The sequence below is a fragment of the Panicum virgatum genome, chromosome 4K, assembly GCF_016808335.1.
Source record: "Panicum virgatum strain AP13 chromosome 4K, P.virgatum_v5, whole genome shotgun sequence".
Classification (NCBI taxonomy): Eukaryota; Viridiplantae; Streptophyta; class Magnoliopsida; order Poales; family Poaceae; genus Panicum; species Panicum virgatum.
In genome coordinates this window covers 40,610,677-40,629,865 of record NC_053139.1, presented here as the reverse complement: position 1 = coordinate 40,629,865, position 19,189 = coordinate 40,610,677, and the positions used below count along the sequence as shown (strand labels likewise).

Here is a 19,189-nt window from a genome sequence, read left to right as displayed (position 1 = left end):
AACCACTTCCTCCGGGTTGGTCGGTAGAGTGGGTCCCGTCTTCTCCATGAAGTTCGGGCAGGTGAGCCTCACATCAGTGGGCAAGGTGTGAAGCTTGTCTTTGTCTGCGACGTTGGTTATCATACTGTATTTTGAAGCTTGTTTTCAACTCTAAATTGTTTTCCGCTACATTTGAACTCTGAGGTTTGAATTGTAAATATGTCTTGTAAACACTTGTTGTAGTTTAAGTTGGTGCTTCTGTTAAACTCGGGTTGTAAATGGCTTTGAACGCTTTTGTTGCCAGTAATCATCTGTGCTCGTCTTTTGGCGAGAGTTCTTGTGTAATCGATCCTGGTTAAAGCAGGCGGTCTGAGTGTACTGGTTGAGTGCAGTAATTCTGGTTTGAGTTTAAGTGTTAATTATTGCACTTGATTGGTATTATTTGGACTGTTCTGTGACAGAGACGGACGCCGCGTTACCATTTGCAACGCCCATCACCTCCCCGAGCCCCTCAAACTCCGATAGCAACCAGTCCAGAAGCTGAAAGATAACCTGAGAACCCTCGGCCGGCTCAGGCAAGGGCAGAGGCTCTGCTCCGAGAGCGGCAAGAGCCTTCTTGTACTCTTGGTACACTCCCTCGGCTCGCGAGGCGACCTCAGTAAAGACTTGCTTGAGCTCACCCACTTTAGCATGAACCTTCTCCAACTCGGTGATCCTCTCCTTGAGGGCAGCCTTCTCATTTGCATCCCTTTCAACAGTTTTCCGAAGGCTCTCTAGAACCTTCTCATTGTCCTAGGCAGTTGTCTCTAGCTTCGAACACTTGACCTTTAATTGCCAGTTCTCATCCCTCAGAGACTGAACCTCCGCCTCGGCCCGCTTCAGCTTCTCCGCCAGGCTCAGCCTCTCGTTGGCCCGTTTAACCCGTAGGTCCTCGTCGGCCTTAGCCTTCTTCTCCAAAGCTTGGCTAGCGAAGGCAAGTCTTTTGCTTAGTTCCGCCACAATAAAGGCAGCATCGGAGGTAGACGTCTCCGCCACTGCTGCATTAAATTCTGCACTAAACACAAGGTCACCTTCGATTATCACAAAACTTAAGCGAAAGCTAAACCGAACCCTATGCCAACTCACCTTTTTCCGGGGGAAGAATCCTGGTCGTCCCAGGCCCGTGCATCACAGCCAAAAGCTACTTCATCGACACAGACACAGCTGCGAAGGAAATAAAAAGAGGGATCCTCTAAGGTCACAAACAAACCAAGGGCTCACAAAAACAAGGAAACGAAGCTTACCGGTTTCATCGAAGTTCAACCCCTCCAACATCTCCACCTCCTTATCCGAAGGCAGAGCCGAGGACCCACCTAGGAAATCCCCACCCCTGAGAGAGAGCAACGTCTCACCAACCAAAACCTCCCCCTCCTCGGCACCCGAGGCAAGGGTAGGTGTGGCGGCCGCCGTCATCGGCACCGGAGCCTTCGGAGCACCGGCCGCAGGCCTGGTGGGCCTCGGCTCAGGTGGCTTCGGAATGTCCGAAGGCTTGGCGCCAGTCTTAACAAGACTCTGAATCCTCCGGCATTTCGTTATACCTTCGGGGGAACAATAAAGGTTAATCAGTGCTTTCGCCACCTCAACCCGACGGCCGGAACCAAAAAGCATGGTCCCGTACTCATCGCTAAGATCATAACAGGATCTAAAAAGCCTCCCTTCGGGAACTACGATCTCTCCGCCCACCGTCCCCATGAGCTCTTCCATTAATGAGGGAGTACCACTATCTCCCGAAGAAACCACCTCATCCCGCGCCTTCCTCTTAGTGCTTTCGGCCCTCGCAACCGAAGCCTTCGAGCTCGAAGGTTTCCTCCCCCTCCCGCGACCCCGACCACCCCCATCGCCACCTTCGCCCGAAGTCCCCACCTCCTCTTTCTTAGCCTTGCCCTTGGACTTCTTCGACGCCACCTCGGAGCCAACATTGCCCGGAGGCATCATCCTCGGAACCGCACCAGCAGGCACCGGCCGAAGGCCGTACTCCACGCCCATCTCCGCCAAGCATCTGTTCAAACGAAGGTTCCTCTTGCAAACCTCGACCAAGGAAATATATTCCTTCCTATTCCAAAGTCCCAAGATGTCCGAGGCCTCCCGCTCCAACTTGGCAACGATCACCTCATCGCTAGAACCTTCGGGCCTCCGAAGCCCAAAAACTGGAGAGGTCAAGTCATACTGCATCCCAGCAAAACGCTTTCACTCGAACCCTCGACGAGCCCAACCAGCAGACAAAGGTCAAATCCCTGCGGCCAAAAACTCTTCCACCACATCTCTACCGCCACAAACCTGGCAAGCTGTCATGAAGCCTTCCACACACGGCTTAAAGCCCGGCGCACGCTTGTTGTACGCAGGTTGAAAAGTATGATCGAACGCCTCAATATCTGAAGCTAACAAAAACCTCTCCTCGCTCGAGCCCTCGGGATCCGGAAAACCAATCTTGGCATAAAACCAGTACTCTAGCCAATTCCCCTCCCATTTGTTTTTCTGGGCTGCGGCAAGCACAACCTTCGTCAAGCATGTCTTCTTGTTGGACTTGCGAGGGACGAAGGTGCAACACCCATTCTGCACCTCACTCTCTTCATCATCATCATCCACAAAAACCTTCCGAGGATGACAGTGCAACTGAAAGAGCCTACAAAAGGCATCAACGGACACCCCACCTCCGAAGGTCCTCGCAACCCATAAAAATTTGGACAATGTTGCTATCCTATTCGGGGTGAAATGGTGAAGCTTCATGTTAAATGGCTCTAGCAACTTCGGAACTACTGGATACATCGGAATGCGCAACCCAACGGTAAAAAAATCCTTAAACACCACCACCTCTCCAGACCGAGGCACCGGGAAAACCTCTGGGCTAGGAGGGCGACACACACCTTCGGGAAAATATCCTTTTGAAATATAGAAATCGATCGTACTCTGAGAGACGACAGATGGCTCGAAGAGCAAGGTCTTATGCTTCTCAGGAGCCATTAGGTCAGAAACACTCGTTGAAACCCCTGAAAAAACTGTCGCTGGCCTGTTCTTGTTGGATTGGCGGACGCGAGGCCTCGGACCCTTTGGGATGTTCAACGGGATCAGAGTCTGCACGGAGAACCGCCCTCTTAACGAATGCCATATCTACATAAAAGCAAAGAAAGTCAAATTAGAAAAAAGGGTACAAACGAACCTTCAATTAACCTTGCTGTTTGCCTAGTGCGAGCCATAAATCGCCAATCTACTTACATCGAGAAAAACGAGCAGCTTGATCTCGCACAAAGCAGAACCTTCGGAAGAAGCGCTTTTTGGCAAAAAAGCGTCGAAAGCAAGCAAAGCTCAAGAGGGCACATGTTTAACCCCCCTCCCCTCCGCTTATATAGGCGGGGGAAAGCAACAGTACCAACGGTAAAATCGAGGAATCGGCCGCTCAAGCGGCGCAATCGGAGCCTGACACGTACCCACACAAAAACAACTGTTACAGCCGACGGTTCGGGAGATGTTTTTTCTCGGGAGCTTCCTGAAGGTTACGAGCAATTTCCTTCAATAACGCGGGTTCGGACCGTCGGCTTCGGACCTCGCCCTCGAGGGGCTACTGTTGGTGATTGGGCCTTCGGGAAATCTCCCGAGGGTTAATCCCGGCCTCCAAAACATCTCCTAACCTGTCTGCAGGGCCCCGATGCCTGGGTGATAAGTGCGCCCGAAGGATGATTGGCGTCTTCCAGGAACCTGTGAAGCATCGAGGAGATCACCTTCGGGGGACCGAAGGTGACAAATCATCACTTAGGAGCACAAGCCTGAAGACCAGAACCTGCGGAGCGTCGAGGAGATCACCTTCGGGTGACCAAAGGTGACAAATCGTCACTCAGGAGCACAAGCTCGAAGACCAGAGCCTGCGAAGCAGCGAGGTGGTCACCTTCGGGGGACCGAAGGCGACAACTCATCACTCAAGAGCACAAGCTTGAAAACCAGAGCCTGCGAATGATCTCAACACCCGAAGGTTGTTAAATGCAGAGTGCAACCCGGACGAAGGTCTTTAGAACTTTCGTCAGGAGGAGGCGTGCATGTAGAACGTGAATGCGTAAGAAGGTCAGATTTGTACACCTCTCACCCTGTAAATTTACCCAGAAACCGTTTGTAATTGAGCTGTACATGAGTTGGAGGGGGCAATTTGGGAATATCTGACCGAGGCCCAGGGGTATAAATAGCCCTCTCTCTCCACAGTGTAGGGGGTTGAATTTTCTGATTATTACTGTAGAATTAAGTGTCTACTTTCATTTCCATTTTTATATTATTCATGCTCCCTATTTAGCCATCTAAGAAACAAATATCCCAACACGGTACACCACCGGCGGCGGCGAACAGGCGAACTGGGAGAACGCGCGGGCGAGCAGTGGCAGCGACACCAGGTCGGGGTGAACGGTACTCCGTATTTGATTTACCGTCCGGGCCCGGGGTCTCCTGGTCCGTTAGATCTATACTCTGCGGCCACGATTTGACCTGTGACCACTGCCCAGCCTGCAGCTTGCAGGCAGGAGTGCCGCAGGGCTGTGCTGGTATCTCTCGATCGCCGGCCGGCCGGCCTTGTCCAGTGCTCGTCCGCTGTCGCCGCCGGCACCTTGCGACTGACGGCCGCGCGCGCTAGCTAGTTTTGGTAGGGAAGGTTGCTCTCTGAACCACCAATGCGTTGTGTGTGTTGTGTGATACGAACTCATGTTGATTCCTTAGTGCACTCATGATAGATGAATGATGCAGAACAGTTTGCTGGGTTCCTCAGCTCGGCAGAGCGACATCATTACTTTTTGTGAAATTATTTGATACGCAGCATAGGCTCATAATCTCATGGTTATTGCAGCATAATCCTCATGGTGGCCTCTGACATAGCTCATATAACACTTTTTGTGAAATTATTTGATACGCTTGCATTGCAGGTGATACGGTTGGCCGCTCGTCCGCGTGCGGGTGTTGGACGGGGAGGTGGTGGCAACCACACTGCTGGACACGATCACCATTGCCGAGTTCACTGGCAATGACGGTGAAGCTGCCATCCCGCGCGCGGAGGCGAATGCCTGAACATGAAGCCGGGATCGCGCCAGCGCCGAGGAGAAGCAGCATCTCCCTCCGGGGCACCTGTCCGCCAACGCCGCAGCGTTGCTGTCGGTTCCGGAAAACAAGGTGGTCGCCCGCGGCGGCGCGGCGCAGAACGCGGGGGGAGCGAGGGGGCCGGGATCAAGGCGCTGGCGAGTGGCGAGGATGGCGCCGCTGAGGCCGGCCGGTTATCGCGACCGTGGGGACGAGCGCCGGTAGACGTGGGATAGCGCCTTGACATGGTGCCGTGTCGCGCGAAGCCGCGAACGGCGGTGGCGAACAGGGACAGGGCGGCGCCAGAGAGCAGTAGCAACGGCCAACGGCAGGAATCCTTCCTAATATTGATACCGGAGAGGTACCGGGCGGTACCTTTTGAACCGAGTGATGAGGAAGAAGCTTCTAACGATAATGAGCTCTTATCTCACTTGGTCAAGGATTTAACTGTCCTTCATTTTGACGATTCGGACCTGACCACAAGTATTTGTGATCTCAAGGCATCCGAACGAAAATCAGACTTGGCTAAATATCGTTACATATCGGAAGCAATCAAAGACCACAAACTCGATTTCTTGGCTGTCATGGAGACCGGAAAAAAAAAAGACATGTCCAAACCGAACCTTAATCATCTCTCTAGAGACGCAGATTTCACCTGGCATTGTCTTTCCCCTAGGGGACGGTCTGGCGGCATACTATTGGAAATCAATTAAATGGTGCTAGACTTATCTATAATAGTGGAGGGGGAATTTTTCATCAAATTCCATTTTCGCAACAAATACGATGACTTTAAATGGATTCTCATGGCAGTTTACGGTCCGGCCCAAGATGATTTTAAATCAGCTTTTCTATCTGAGCTCATCCGAACTTGTCAACAGAATCCTTTACCAAATTTAATTTGGTTGGGGGAGGGATTTTAACAAAATGAGACACAGTAAAGAGAAGAATAAGAACAATTTCAACCCTACTGGCCTTTCTTGTTCAACGCTGGATACTGGCGAACCGTCCTTTACGGGGACTACCAAGCAATTCAAAATGGAATTGAGTTGGCTATCTTGCGAGGACTTCAACGAGCGGGTCGTCGAGATATGGAATAAACCGATAATTGGACAAAATGCAGTACAACGCTGGAACCGGAAACTTGGGGCTTTGAGAAAATACCTAAGGGGTTGGGCGGCTAGACACAAACATGGGCAAAAACATAACCTTCAGACATTGGATACATTGGCAGAGACTAGGTTGCTAACCGATGGAGAACGGGAACAGCTAGCAAATGCACGTGATGGCTTGATTAAGCTCTAACGTGAAGAAGAGCTCAAGTACTATCAACGGGCCAAGGCGACTGATGTTCTCCTAGGGGATAACAACACGAGGTACTTTCAGATGGTTGCGAATGGCAAACATCGTAAGAAATGTATCTCTCGCCGGACCCCGATGGAGCCAAGGTTGAGGGCCAAAATAACCTCAAATACTATATTACTCAATTTTATAAAGGTTTATTTGGCCCTTCATAGGATAATAATTTCTCTGTCGTTGACAATAGAATAGATGATATACCTCAGGTCAGTCAGCCTGAAAATGAAATTCTCAAAGTTTCACTGAAGAGGAGATTCGAAATGCAATTTTCGACATGGAATACAATAAAGCTCCAGGCCAAGATGGTTTCCCGGCTGAATTTTACCATTATTTTTGGGGAACTCATCAAAGGGGATCTGATGCAAATGTTTCGTGAATTACATAGTAGTGATCTCCCTTTGTTCAGCCTAAATTTTGGGGTCATTACGCTGCTACCTAAAACACAAGATGCAAGTAAAATCCAGCAGTACAAGCCCATCTGCTTACTGAATGTAAGTTTTAAAATCTTCACAAAGGTTGCGACTATTCGCATCAACTCAGTTGCAGAGGATCTGATCAGCTCCACGCAAACAGCTTTTATGCGAGGCCGTAATATACTTGAAGGAGTGGTCATTCTCCATGAAACAATCCATGAGTTACATCGCAAAAATCAGAGTGAGGTTATTTTCAAAATAGATTTTGAAAAGGCTTATGAAAAAAGTGCAATGGGATTTCTTAATGCAAAGGCTGCGAATGAAGGGATTTTCACCCAAGTGGATTGGATGGATTACATCCTTCATTTCTGGCGGGAGTGTAGTAATCAATGTCAATGGCGAAGTAGGATCTTTTTTCCAAAGAAAAAAGGACTTCAACAAGGGGATCCTCTCTCATCGATGTTGTTTAATATTGTGGCCGATATGCTCGCACTTTTCATAAATAGAAAGAAAACAGAGGATCAACTGCGCGGTGTGGTGCCCCGTCTTATAGATGGCGACTTATCAATCCTACAATACACTAATGACACTATTCTTTTCTTAGAACATAACCTGGAACAAGCTCACAACATGAAGTTAATTCTTTGTGCTTTTGAACAGTTATCAGGATTGAAAATAAACTTTCACATAGTGAAATTTTCTGTTTTGATGAAGCAAAAGACTACAAAATTCAGTATATAGAGCTGTTTGGATGTAATCCATGTGTTTTCCCAATTCGATATTTGGGTATCCCAATTCATTATCGTCGATTGTCAAATAAGGATTGGTTGAAAGTGCAAAAGCGGTTTGAAAAATGTCTCAGTAGCTGGAAAGGCAGAAATCTTTGCACTGGAGGCTGTTTAACTCTCAACAATTCTGTTCTTAGCAGCTTACCTATTTATATGATGCCCTTCTTTGAGATCCCAAAAGGGATCTGTAAAAAGTTGGATTACTTTCGATCACGCTTTTTTTTGGAAAGAATGAACACAAAAGGAAATATCGACTAGCGAAATGGGATATCATGTGTCAACCAAAAGAACAAACGGGACTAGCGGTATAAAACTTAGAACTTAAAAATATTGCCGTGCTCAGTAAATGGCTGTACCGACTTATCACAATAGATGGTGCATGTAGTGCAAGTCCAGTGGAGGAGCGGAGACTCTCATTTCTGGGCAAGTCTAATGAAAGTTAAGAGGGAGTTTCTTAGATTTGGAACATTCCACATAAAAAATGGGTCACAAGTGAGATTTTGGGAGGATTCCTGGCTTAATAGTAGACCTCTATGATACCAATACCCTCAACTTTATAACATTGTTAGGAAAAAAATAGGATACGGTGGGCGAGGTGCTTAGCACACCAAATCCCAATCTAACCTGGCGTAGAGATCTAATAGGTAGCAAGTTAGTGATATGGAACAACCTGACTTCACGTCTTGCAACGGTTGCCCTTACTCATGAAGATGATGAATTTTGGTGGAACCTAGACTCGAAGGGTGTTTTTTCAGTAAAATCACATTATTGGGGTCTAATCAATCAGAATGTTTCAAATGCAAATAAAGGTCTTTGGAAGCTGAAAATACCACTCAATCTTATATTAAAATATTTCTTTGGTACCTTAAACGCGGTGTCATTCTCACAAAGGATAATCTTGCGAAACGAAACTGGCAAGGCAATCAACAGTGTTGTCTGTCATGAAAACGAAACGATACAACATATGTTCTTTGACTGTCGGTTTACAGGGATGGCTTGGGCTACGGTGTACAGCATGGGGCCTCTCCAAACCTCGCAATATTTCAAATATGTTTGGAAGTTGGCTCAATGGAATACCCAAAAACTACAAATCTCTAGTCCTTGTAGGAGCGGCAGCCTTGTGTTAGTCTGTTTGGCTCTTTAGAAATGTTGTCATATTTGAAAACAAACATTCTTCTTTTTTCAGGTAATATGCTCGACTACACACTGGCTCCATACTTGAACTATCCTTTAACAGCCTACTTTTTAGGAGGTGCTTGTTGTGGCATCTCGGTTCTTGGAGCGGGTGGACAAGGATTTTTTTTACCTAGGCACATAAATGGCGGTCTAGTATTAGGATTGACAATCATTAGTATGTCTTTTTTGTTTCAGACTCTTTTAGGTTGTGTGCTGTTTTGGCATAGGTCGGGAAAGTTTTGGTCGTTATATTATATTGATGTAACTTCTTGAAATCAATAAAGTTTTCTTTTTCCAAAAAAGCGAACAGTACCTTTCCTATTTTGGTACCAATTAGTAATTTTTTTAGGTACCTCTTAGGTCACAGCCGTTGATTTCAGCCTAATGTACGATCCTCATTTGTTTCAACCATTGTAAAATTTTTCTCCAAAATAGGAAAAGTACCGAAAGATGCCTCAATTGATCTTGGAGAAGAGATCTTCCTAAAAGTTCATGGAGCTATTTATTTTCAGTAGCCATCATGCCATGGCTTTCCCTTCCTATATGCAACCCTAATGCCTTCCAAAACATAACCGGATCATTTGTAATCAAGGTATTTTGGAAAAGTGGAACCGGTTTACAATTTCAGCAGTTGTGTCCTGCTTATTCTATCTTACATAAACACATGACAGCAAAACTGCAGCCATGAATATAGTGCGGTGTTGTCGGGGGTGATGAAGCATAGATGCAGAATAAGTAGCAAAGCCGACGCTATGAAAAGAATGTTACACTGACGAGTGCTTTTACAATGCTTGGAAATACTTCCTAATACTTTCCAATGCCTCCCAATGCCTACCCATAATATTATTTTTAATTAATATTAATTATTAAATGGTACAATAGTAATTGGATACCCCAAATTCCCCCACCGCCTCCTCCCGACGCACGGTCGGCCTCGTCCGCGTCCGCCTTGACGACAAGTCCTTGCAGAGCTTCCGGCTGAGGCTGTTGAAGTTGGCCGTGGAGTGGTGGCGCGAGCCGTTCGTCAAGTCCGTGTTGGCATTCATCATGCATGAGCTCGCAGTCCTGATGTGACACGGTCACAAACTCGTCGCAGTCCAGCGTCCCGTTGACGTCCGTGTCCGCCGCCTCCATGAGCATCCGGATCTCCAACTCCGGCACCGATTGGCTGTTGATGTGGAGTCCGTCCATGAGCAGCTCCTCCAGCGACAGGTTACCGTTCTGGTCCTTGTCCATGCACATCTGCACAACTTGTCCAGCTCCTCCACGGGGAGGCTGCGTGCCACCACGCCTAGTGCCTTCTTCTTGAACTTGTTCATTGCGGAGAACTGCTGCAGCCGCGCCCGCACGACGTCGCCCAGGGGCACGTTGGGCGCCGCGTCCGTGTTCTTGAGCCACAGATGCTCCAGGACCTGCCTCACCGTGAGCGGTGAGCCTGATGGAGGGGTCCGGGTCGAGCATCCTCCGGACCAGGTCTGACGGGGTCTGACGGCCGCGGACGAAAGGTCTTGGCACGGCACCGCGGCGACGAGCGCCCACATGGCTAAGACGAGGATGGAGCTCATGGTGTACAGCGCGAGCCCGAGGCTGCAGCCCGCGGCGGCAGCGCGAGGTGCGCCGCCATGGCGTTTCTTCGATACTCTGAAGGAGAGCGTCTGCATGGTGCGGGAGGATAGCGAGGTTGGGGAGCATGTAACGAACATGACATCATTTATGTCATTTCGAGTGATTTTGGTGATTGTATGACAACACAATTAATGGGACTAATGGTTTTGTTAAGCGAACATTTCTAGATCCAAGAATAAAATAAAAAGACCATGCAAATCAAAACACGAAGAAAGAACTCAAACAAACGCTGAATTGGACGAGTTTTACTGCAATCAGTAGCACCGGAAGAACCGATTCCTGTAGCATCGGTGCATCCGATGGTTGTCGGAAGATCCGATGTTCTGGCTTTGACACAAGTCTGTGCGCCTCTGGAGATCAAGTGAAGAAAGAAGTGAAGCACCGGATGAACCGACGGTGTCAAGAGAGTCATCGGTGCATTCAATGTACTATATTCCAGAGACGATGTCAAACGTGCAGGAACCACACCTTCAGCACCGGTTGAACCGGTGGTGCATCGGAGCATAGCACCGGTGTAATTACGTCAGCAGGAGAGAAAGAGGTCCAACGGCTAGTTGAGTGCTGTGAGTGACCGGTTTAACCGACACCCAGTCATCGGTGAAACCGATGGTGCTGCAGACTGTGCGTCAGAAGATCAACGGCTACTTCAGGTCTGAGAGTGACCGGATGAACCGACGCCACCCCATGCAAAGGCATCGGTTCATCCGATGGCATGCTGTTTTCTGCTGACCGTTGGAGCAACGGCTACAAGACTTGGTGGCCTATATATATGTCTCACCCTGGCCATTTTGAGTCTGCTGGAGTTGCTGAACATCTCACACACATCCAAGAACATCTCCAAGCCATCCAAGAGCATAAAGATCAAATACTTAGTCCTTAGCACAAGCTTTGTGAGTGTTAGTACAAGATTAGCTCTTGAGTGAGTGATCAAGCAAGGTTTAGATCCTTGTGCTGTGGTTCTAGAGTGAACCATCCTTGTATTTTAGTGCGACGGCCATCCTTGGAGCTTTGGTGGCTCGCCGGCAAGTCAACGACCCTCCGGCTTGGTGTGGAGCGGCGTCGACGACATTGTGCGGGGGACGGAGACCCCTCCTTCGTGGGCAATCTACCTTAGTGAAGATCGGGATCAAGGTGACCGTGATTGCGTTCACAGAAGAGACTTTATTGCCAGGAAGTAATACTCTTAGTGAGTGCTTCAACAACATGGACGTAGGGGCGCCTTTGTGGCAAACCGAACCACAGGATAAATCCTCGTGTCGAGAGTTTGCTTCCTCTCATCCCTTTCTTTAAGCTTTCGTATTTCATATTGTAACTTGTGTGCCTTTACTTTTCTTAGTGTAGTATCTTGTTAGGATTGGTTATAGGTTGAAAAACTCTTTTGGGATGAGAGTTTCACACTAAGATGAACCATAGTTGCACATCTAGATAGCTTGTTTTAGTTTAAGTTTTGTGCAAATTAGTTGGAGCCACAAGTTAAGATTTTAAGAGTGCCTAATTCACCCCTCCTCTCTTAGTCTAGAGCACCCGATCGCTTTTAAGAGCCGCCAGCGCCGGTCTTGGCGTCGTACGGGAAGAGCGATGGCCCTGCGCGCGCGGGCAAGGTACACGCGGTGCAGCGCCAGGTGAGGAGGCTAGTGGCGGTGAGCCTGGCCCGAAGCGAGGCAAGCGTGAACGACGCGGCGTTGAGGACGTGGAGCGTCTTGATGGCGCGTCCGAGGTCGACGGCGAGGCGGTCGACGGGCGTCCTGACGAGCGCCACGACGACGGGGGAAACGGCGAGCACGGCGCGGGCGGCCTGGCGAGCGCCGCGGCCGACAAGCACGGCGCGGACGGAGTCAGAAGGAGAGGACGACGAACCTCAATATGAATATGATCATCTTTTTCTTTAAACAAATATTCATCTTACTCATTAAAATTATGAGTTTGCTCTTTTACCCTTCATTAAAAAATATAACTACAAAAAGCAATTGCCATGAAATTTCTAATCCTCTAAACTTGAGGTATTGGGAAGCGTTGGGAGGCGTTATGACATTTACGGGCCCACCGACCATAGACACATTGAAACACCTCCCGACGCCTCCTCGTTGACGCCTCCCAACGCCTACCCTCATTTGGGCCCACAAATCATAGACACATGAAATGCTTCTCAACGCCTCCCCGGGCATTGTAAAATTTCTCTACACTGATTTGAAAAGAAGGGTCAGGCTTAGCTGAGAGCACACTGCCTAGAAAATTTGTGTCGTATTTATTCAATCATGGACGATATGAATCTGCGAGCTTGCCATAGCCTCAAGTGTCCTGTACACGCATAAGTTAAAAGATAAGGAGTGAGATAAGCTTAGAGCGTATAACCCAGATAAATCTTTTTAACATTTAACTATGTTCATAAGATTTATCTTAAGTCAATCTTTTTTACCTATCACTGTCAACATCTATGATTTTATTTAAATTTACAAAACTAGATTGACCTTAATAGATTCAATATGAAAAATAATTTCATAATATGTATACCTCTTTCCATGATAGTATATTTGTTATGGATATTACTAATAGCCAAAGCGTCATATTTGTGATGGGATGAAGTAATTTAGTCTTTGTGGTACAGTGAATTCAATTGACTGAATAGCAAATTTGGGGTCAATACCTTTGGAGCATCCTCCTGTCAATGTCATGACGGGGACATGGCAGATGAGATGATAATCCTCACCAGAGCCCACCGCACATCTCCTGCTCAACATGGGGCAATCGCAAAGCACAATTTTCTTAAGAGAAGTGAAATGTTGGATGAAACCAGGCAACTTCTCCAACCAATTGCAATCCTTAAGCAAAACATACTGAAGTGATAATGCAGCAGATTTGAAGCTCTCTGGAAAACCCACCAACCTTGGAAGTCCAACGAGTTCAAGTGAACGAAGAGTTCCTAACCTGCTCAAGGCTTCCTCTGGTTCCATTATATCCAGTTCTTCACAGTTATTAATCACTAACCTCTCGAGTGTTGAGAGGTCCTTCATGGAAGAAGGGAGAGAAGTTAGCTTCGGACAATGGAAGATGAGTAGCTCCCTAAGTGCAACGAGGTTGCCAAATCCTTGTGTCAACGATGTTAACTCAAGGCAGTCAATCAATTGTAGATATAGCAGGGAGGACCAACCACAAAACCCATCTTTCAGTAAATATTTTTGCTTTGATGTTAGGACCAACCTCGTAAGATTGACAAGTCTATGGACATCTCTAGGTAGCTCCGCTAATTGGTCACAACCACTGAGATGAAGTGTTTGTAGATTCACCAGCTTACATAAAGAATTTGGAAGGAATTTTATTTTCCTGTTCCATCGTAGATCAAGGTGTCTTAGGTTTCTCAAATCTCCAACCGAATCCGGTAGCTCATCAAACTCAAGTTCCGAAAGAATCAAGACGCGCAGCAATGTGAATGTGGAGAAAAGGTCCTCAAGAAATGCTTTACTCACAGTGCCACAATTATATCTGCCTGCAAATATCCTAGCTTTGCATGCCCTTTTCAGCTTCTTATGAAAATCTATCTTCGTTTCTTCAGAATTTTTTTTTACCTCCATGGAGAAGTCCTGGCGGTCCCATACCACTTGCCTGTTCCTCTCAGAGAAATTAACACTTTCACTGTTAACAACTACATTCTCCTTCTGGGACACAAATACTGCAAGATCGTGAATAAGATCATGCACTTTACAAGTTTGAATGGTGCCATCATGAGCAAAAAAATGGTCTTGGAAAAGAGATCTACCGAGAAATTCGAGCAAGTACTTTGTCCCAATAGTTATTGCTTCTTTACTTTCGCTAGTTCTAGGCAACAATCCTAATGCCATCCAGAACATGACAAGACAATCTGTAAAAAGCTCCAAGCCTTTTGGGAAAGTAGATAAGGAAGCAAAGCATGCTTGTAAATGAGGAGGAAGTGCATCATAACTCAATTTTAATGCTGGCAAGATATCGTCTTTTTCTTGCTTAAAATTCCATAGTTTGTCTTTCTCGATGCGTCGCCAATCTTCAAAATCCCGAGTATTACACAACATGGAACCCAATGTCTTCGCCGCCAAGGGGATACCATGACATTTCTCTATAATGGACTTCCCAACTTTTAACAACTGGGGGTCCTTGTTTTCGTCACCTCTAAATGCATGCCGAATAAATACTTGCAAGCTCTCATCTAGCTTTAATTTTTCCAAACAATATGGTTCCAAGGTCTTCACCACTGTGGCGACATTTGAACTACGTGTGGTCACTATAATCACACTTCCACTCCCACCTCTAGACAAAAGGCTTTTCAATTCATCCCACTCACTAGCCTTATCATTCCACATATCATCAAGTATAAGTAAATATCTCTTTTCATGTAAAATCCCATACAATTTGATCTGTAGCATCTCCAAGTTTAGTTGTGTGTGCCTTTCACCTGTAGATGATTGTATAATGTCGTCCAGTATCTTCTTGAGGTCAAATACATCAGACACACATGCCCAGAACCTATGTTCAAACTTATCAGTAATCCTCACATCATTGTAAATCAACTTCGCCAATGCAGTTTTTCCTATGCCACCTAAACCAACAATAGGAAGCACGGACAAAGGACTTGAGCAGTCTGCAGCTGTTAGAATCATTGCAACAATCTTGTTTTTAGCTTCATCTCTTCCAATAATGTCTGGCTCATTGATGTTGGAATGGGTCTCCCTATTGCTGTTTCTATTTACCTGGGTATCAATTAGCTGCTCTGTTAATCTAAATTGCACTCTTTCAGCCTCTATCTTGTTTAATTTTCCACGTACGTCTTTTATTTTGCGACTCAATTTGAAGGGATAAGCAAGCAGATAACTCATCTGATTGAATAGGCCAGGATAAACTTCTTTCTCCAAAGCTCTGGTGGCGACATCATCTAAAATATCATCTACATCATAGACAACATCTTTCAAATTGTCCAGCCATTCTTGGTGGGCGTGAGAAGTGGACTGCTTCTCCTCGGCATCTTGAAGAACAGCACAGATAGATCTCAGTGACCTTTCCAAATTCCCGAGTTCTTTCTTGACGTTCCATGCTGATTTTATTTCATTAACAGCCCAGTCTATACCAAACGATGAAGCCATTTGGAGGACTGAGATTGCAAAGTCTGATAGCTTTACTTCCACCATAGTGTCCATGTAAGTACTGCAAAATAGAAAAGACATTTTCTAAAAGCCAGTAGGTGCCAACCCTAGAGTTTTTCTCTTTTACACCGATATTTGTGGTGATTTATCGAGGGACCCTGCCCCCGTTAAAATATTCACCTTCAAATTAATTGGTACTGTTTGGCATTATAATAAGTACTTTTAAGCCCCAACGGACTCAATGAATATAGACACCACTTTTAATAAAAAAAAGTACATGTTTGCATAAAAAAGAGCAAATTTGGTTTGTGATTTTTTTTTGAAAAGGAACAATGACCTAAGCCAGGGAAAACAAAGGGGAGAAACAAAAGGCAAACAAAAAGAAAGCACTCCGGCCTAGGTTAATACCCTAGCCACAACTCTCTCAAGCAAAACTTGGTTTGTGAAATTGCTGTAACGAGCATGCAAAATGGCAGATTTTATGGTCCTTGGGAGGTCTCGGGAGGTATACCACAAAATTATACATAAGGAGGTCCTTCAAATTAAATTGTTGTAATTTGGCAATACCTCTTAAAGACCGTTAAAAGGCTGTGCAAAACAGCTACAGGGTGTGTGTAGTCTGTTTGGGAGGGCTTATTGTGGCTTCGACTTCACCTGTTTTGTGCAAATGAGGCACTGTAGCGTAAAACTGCTTTGTAAGCTGAGGTAAAAATAAACTAGAAGCTGAGTGAAGCTACTTTTTTGGCTTCACCAGTGAGCCGCTTTGGGAGAGCCCTCCCAAACGGCTTCTAAAAAACTCCAGATATGGTACGAACATCAAAAACTACTCCAAATTTGAACATTCTAGTATTAGTTCATAGTTTCATACAACTAAATAACAAATAACCAGTGAATTGCAAACCCTGGTTCATCTAGCTCCACTATATATATGAAAGCATACGGGCAAATCATGCAAATGTTTTTTTTTAGCGCAAGTATCAGTTCAAACTTCAAAGTAAGAACCATATAACTCCTAATAAAGATGGGAAATTTGCCTTTGGTAAAAAAATATCTAAAATGGGGTTTGTATGGGTATGGAGAAAATTAATGCTTTGCCAAGAAAAAAGTTAGATCGCTCTCACCGGAGGTATCTGTATCTCCCAGAAACTGAGAGCGAAGAACTGTACTGAAATGCCTGAAAATATTTCTGGCTTCTCCCTACCATACGCAAGAGATGGGGTGAGGAGGATGAGGATAGACAACGCCGGGGAAGCGACTTGAAGTCGCCTCTGTCTTCTGGTGTTAATGGCAAGCAACTTGAAGTCGTCTTTGTCTTCTGGTGTTAATGGCGATGGCTCCAGCAGTGAGCCAGCCAGATCAGCACTTTAGAGAAGTTTTTTTTCCCCTTTTGAAAGAGAGGAGAGACTGGGTCAGGGGAGAAATTTAGAAAAAAATTTAAAATACAGTAAAATCTCATACGTTCACCTACACGTACATACACTCATCTTTAGTAAATACACGCGCACAACACTATTCCTGTGAGCACCTTCAAAAGATTAAACCGGCTGATCGCCGCTTATCACCAGAGCTCTTAAAATTAGCTCTACCTTCTGTGGGGCTCCCGGTGGACCCGCTGATGCAGATTATAGAAAATGGATGGATGGCAGTCATGACTCATGAGACGACCAAGTCGCACTTATCGCCAAGCCGGGCGCACAAAACAAACAATCCCCTCCAATTCTGGCCCGCTGGCAGGATAGCCCCTAGAGATCGATCGCTCTTCAATCTACAAACCATAGGCAGCGGCAATAGCAGACATTGTGGCAACCCCCACTGATGCACAAGAAGAAACACCTTTGCCTTCTGGTACAGCAGATAAAACCTGGAGTTTTAGAGCAGAAAGAAGACAAGGGACTGATTAAGTGGTTACAGGATTTATAACTGATTAAGTGATTACATGATTTAACAGGAGCAATCACATGCTAATGAAAATTTGGATGATTATTAGAACGTTGATGCTGTCAGTTAACTGGACACCAAGCCTAGTCATCAAAACTAGAATTGTTCCAACGACATAGGCAGACCATATGAGATAAAATAGTTGAGCTTATATTTCAAAACTCAAATGTTTAAAAATGATAGCTATATTTACTATTGGCATGGACTGTGGCAATAAATAGCACCAGTAACAAGGAGTTTTTAGTTAAAGTATTGAATGACCAATAAAAAAGTCTATGATGCATTTATTAAATTGATAAGCACACGTGATACTCTTGGTCATTGTGGCATATGAATATATCAATCAAAACTGAATGGATGGAGTATGCAACTATATAATTAAGTAGTTAAAACTCTGTAGCGAAATAGTAAAAATTATTGGCTTACTTTTGGGGTAGATTCTAACAGAAAAACTCTCTGGCTCATCCACAGAGATCGAGGAGACCGGAGAAGGGATCCACTCGGCTGCTCGTATGATGGCGGCGGCGGAGTCAGAGACGCTCTGCCGCTGGTAGAGCATCTGAGCGGTGTGTCCATCGGGCGGCCCGCGGCCAGCTCGGCGTTGCCGGGGACGAAGGAGGGTGCAGGAGGATGAGTGTGTGACCACGAGAGGGGCGCTATGTGCGGCTGGGCTGTTGGAGGGCGTACCGCAGGAATCTCGAGTGCTGCCGGGAGCCATCGCCATGCGAGGGAGCCAGCCAGGAGGGCAGCAGGCGCAAAGAGCCAAAAGGAGACTAATTTGTAAATATAAATGTTTTCCTGCAAAATATTGGATCACAGTTAATAATCGCAATGTCATGTGTAAAATACAGAGACACCAAATTTTAGAAAATCCCCTAGTTCGGATCGCGATTAATCGTAGGAGGTTCTGACACACCAAATTTTAGAAAATCTCCTAATTTGAATCGTGATTAATCGTAGAATGTTCTGTATAAAATACTATAATTATATCTCTATCTATATCTATACTACTAAAAAGAAGCTAAGGGTCCTTCATCATCCTCTCCTTACGTCGCCCCCTACCCCTACCCCTTAGTAGTTCGTAGTCCTAGGTCGCTCGCCCCGTCGCGATTCAAAATAAGGCTGCTCGTCCGATCCGCTCCGTCCCTCGTGGATCCGCCCGCCGCCGCGCGCATCATCCTCCTCCCACCCCGCCCGCCCGTTGCCGCGCGCATCCTTCCCCGCCCGTGTGAGGAACCAGCGCAGAAAGTAGAAAAGAAGAAGAGAAAATCACGAGATCAGAGGTTCCCGATGACCTACAGCAGCATGATATAGAGGATATATGGTCTGGATACAAGATAAGGCTATCCGCACCGCTCCAATGCTAAATCAACCTGTAAAGGAGGTATGGTTCATATGTCAGGTGGATGTACAAATCGGTAAAGAAGGAAACGCTGCCCCTGTTGGCCTGTATATGCATCCCTAAATCAACAGCGAGCGGGGCGGCAACTCGCAGTGGCGGGGCGCGGCCCACATGGTAGCGGGGTGCAGCGGAGATAGCGTTCCATCTAGCTGCCGCTAGGATTGGAGGTGCACTGTAGCAACGGAGCTTTTGGGGCGCGGATACAGGTGCGCGGTGCAGCAGTTCCACCGCGGTATTTCCAATTCAGACGCAGACGCAGATACAGGGCTGCGGGGCAGATAGCCTAACAGCCAGATTGGTTATTCTAAAGCTACTGCT

The 19,189-nt window shown here is 46.4% G+C and overlaps 1 protein-coding gene across 5 annotated transcripts; it reads right to left on the bottom strand.

Moving 5' to 3' along the window:
- Positions 1–12,293: 12,293 nt before the first annotated feature.
- On the bottom strand, positions 12,294–18,192 carry LOC120704044 (disease resistance protein RGA2-like). 5 transcript variants are annotated; one of them, XM_039988293.1, is made up of 5 exons: positions 17,896–18,192; positions 16,653–17,392; positions 13,307–15,592; positions 13,068–13,150; positions 12,294–12,721 (listed from the first exon to the last, which is right to left on the bottom strand). In XM_039988293.1, the coding sequence occupies exons 2-5, from the start codon at positions 16,733–16,735 to the stop codon at positions 12,669–12,671; spliced, it is 2,505 nt and encodes an 834-aa protein (XP_039844227.1). In that variant the 5' UTR covers positions 16,736–17,392; positions 17,896–18,192; the 3' UTR covers positions 12,294–12,668. The 5 variants fall into 5 exon arrangements, 4 of the variants coding, with proteins under 4 accessions (XP_039844227.1, XP_039844225.1, XP_039844226.1 ...); XR_005687368.1 differs by lacking the exon at positions 12,294–12,721 and having other exon boundaries at positions 13,307–13,428; positions 13,622–15,592; XM_039988291.1 differs by having other exon boundaries at positions 13,068–15,592; positions 17,896–18,191.
- Between the last annotated feature and the right edge of the window lie 997 nt (positions 18,193–19,189).

Bases quoted from the DNA above. Each gene is read 5' to 3' on its own strand.
- LOC120704044 (XM_039988291.1), bottom strand. From the start codon at position 16,735: ATGGTAGGGAGAAGCCAGAAATATTTTCAGGCATTTCAGTACAGTTCT. The intron at 15,593-16,652 runs GTGAGAGCGATC...TCTATTTTGCAG, and splicing joins GGGAGATACAGATACCTCCG to TACTTACATGGACACTATGG. The intron at 12,722-13,067 runs GTATTGACCCCA...ATGCGTGTACAG, and splicing joins GACAGGAGGATGCTCCAAAG to GACACTTGAGGCTATGGCAA.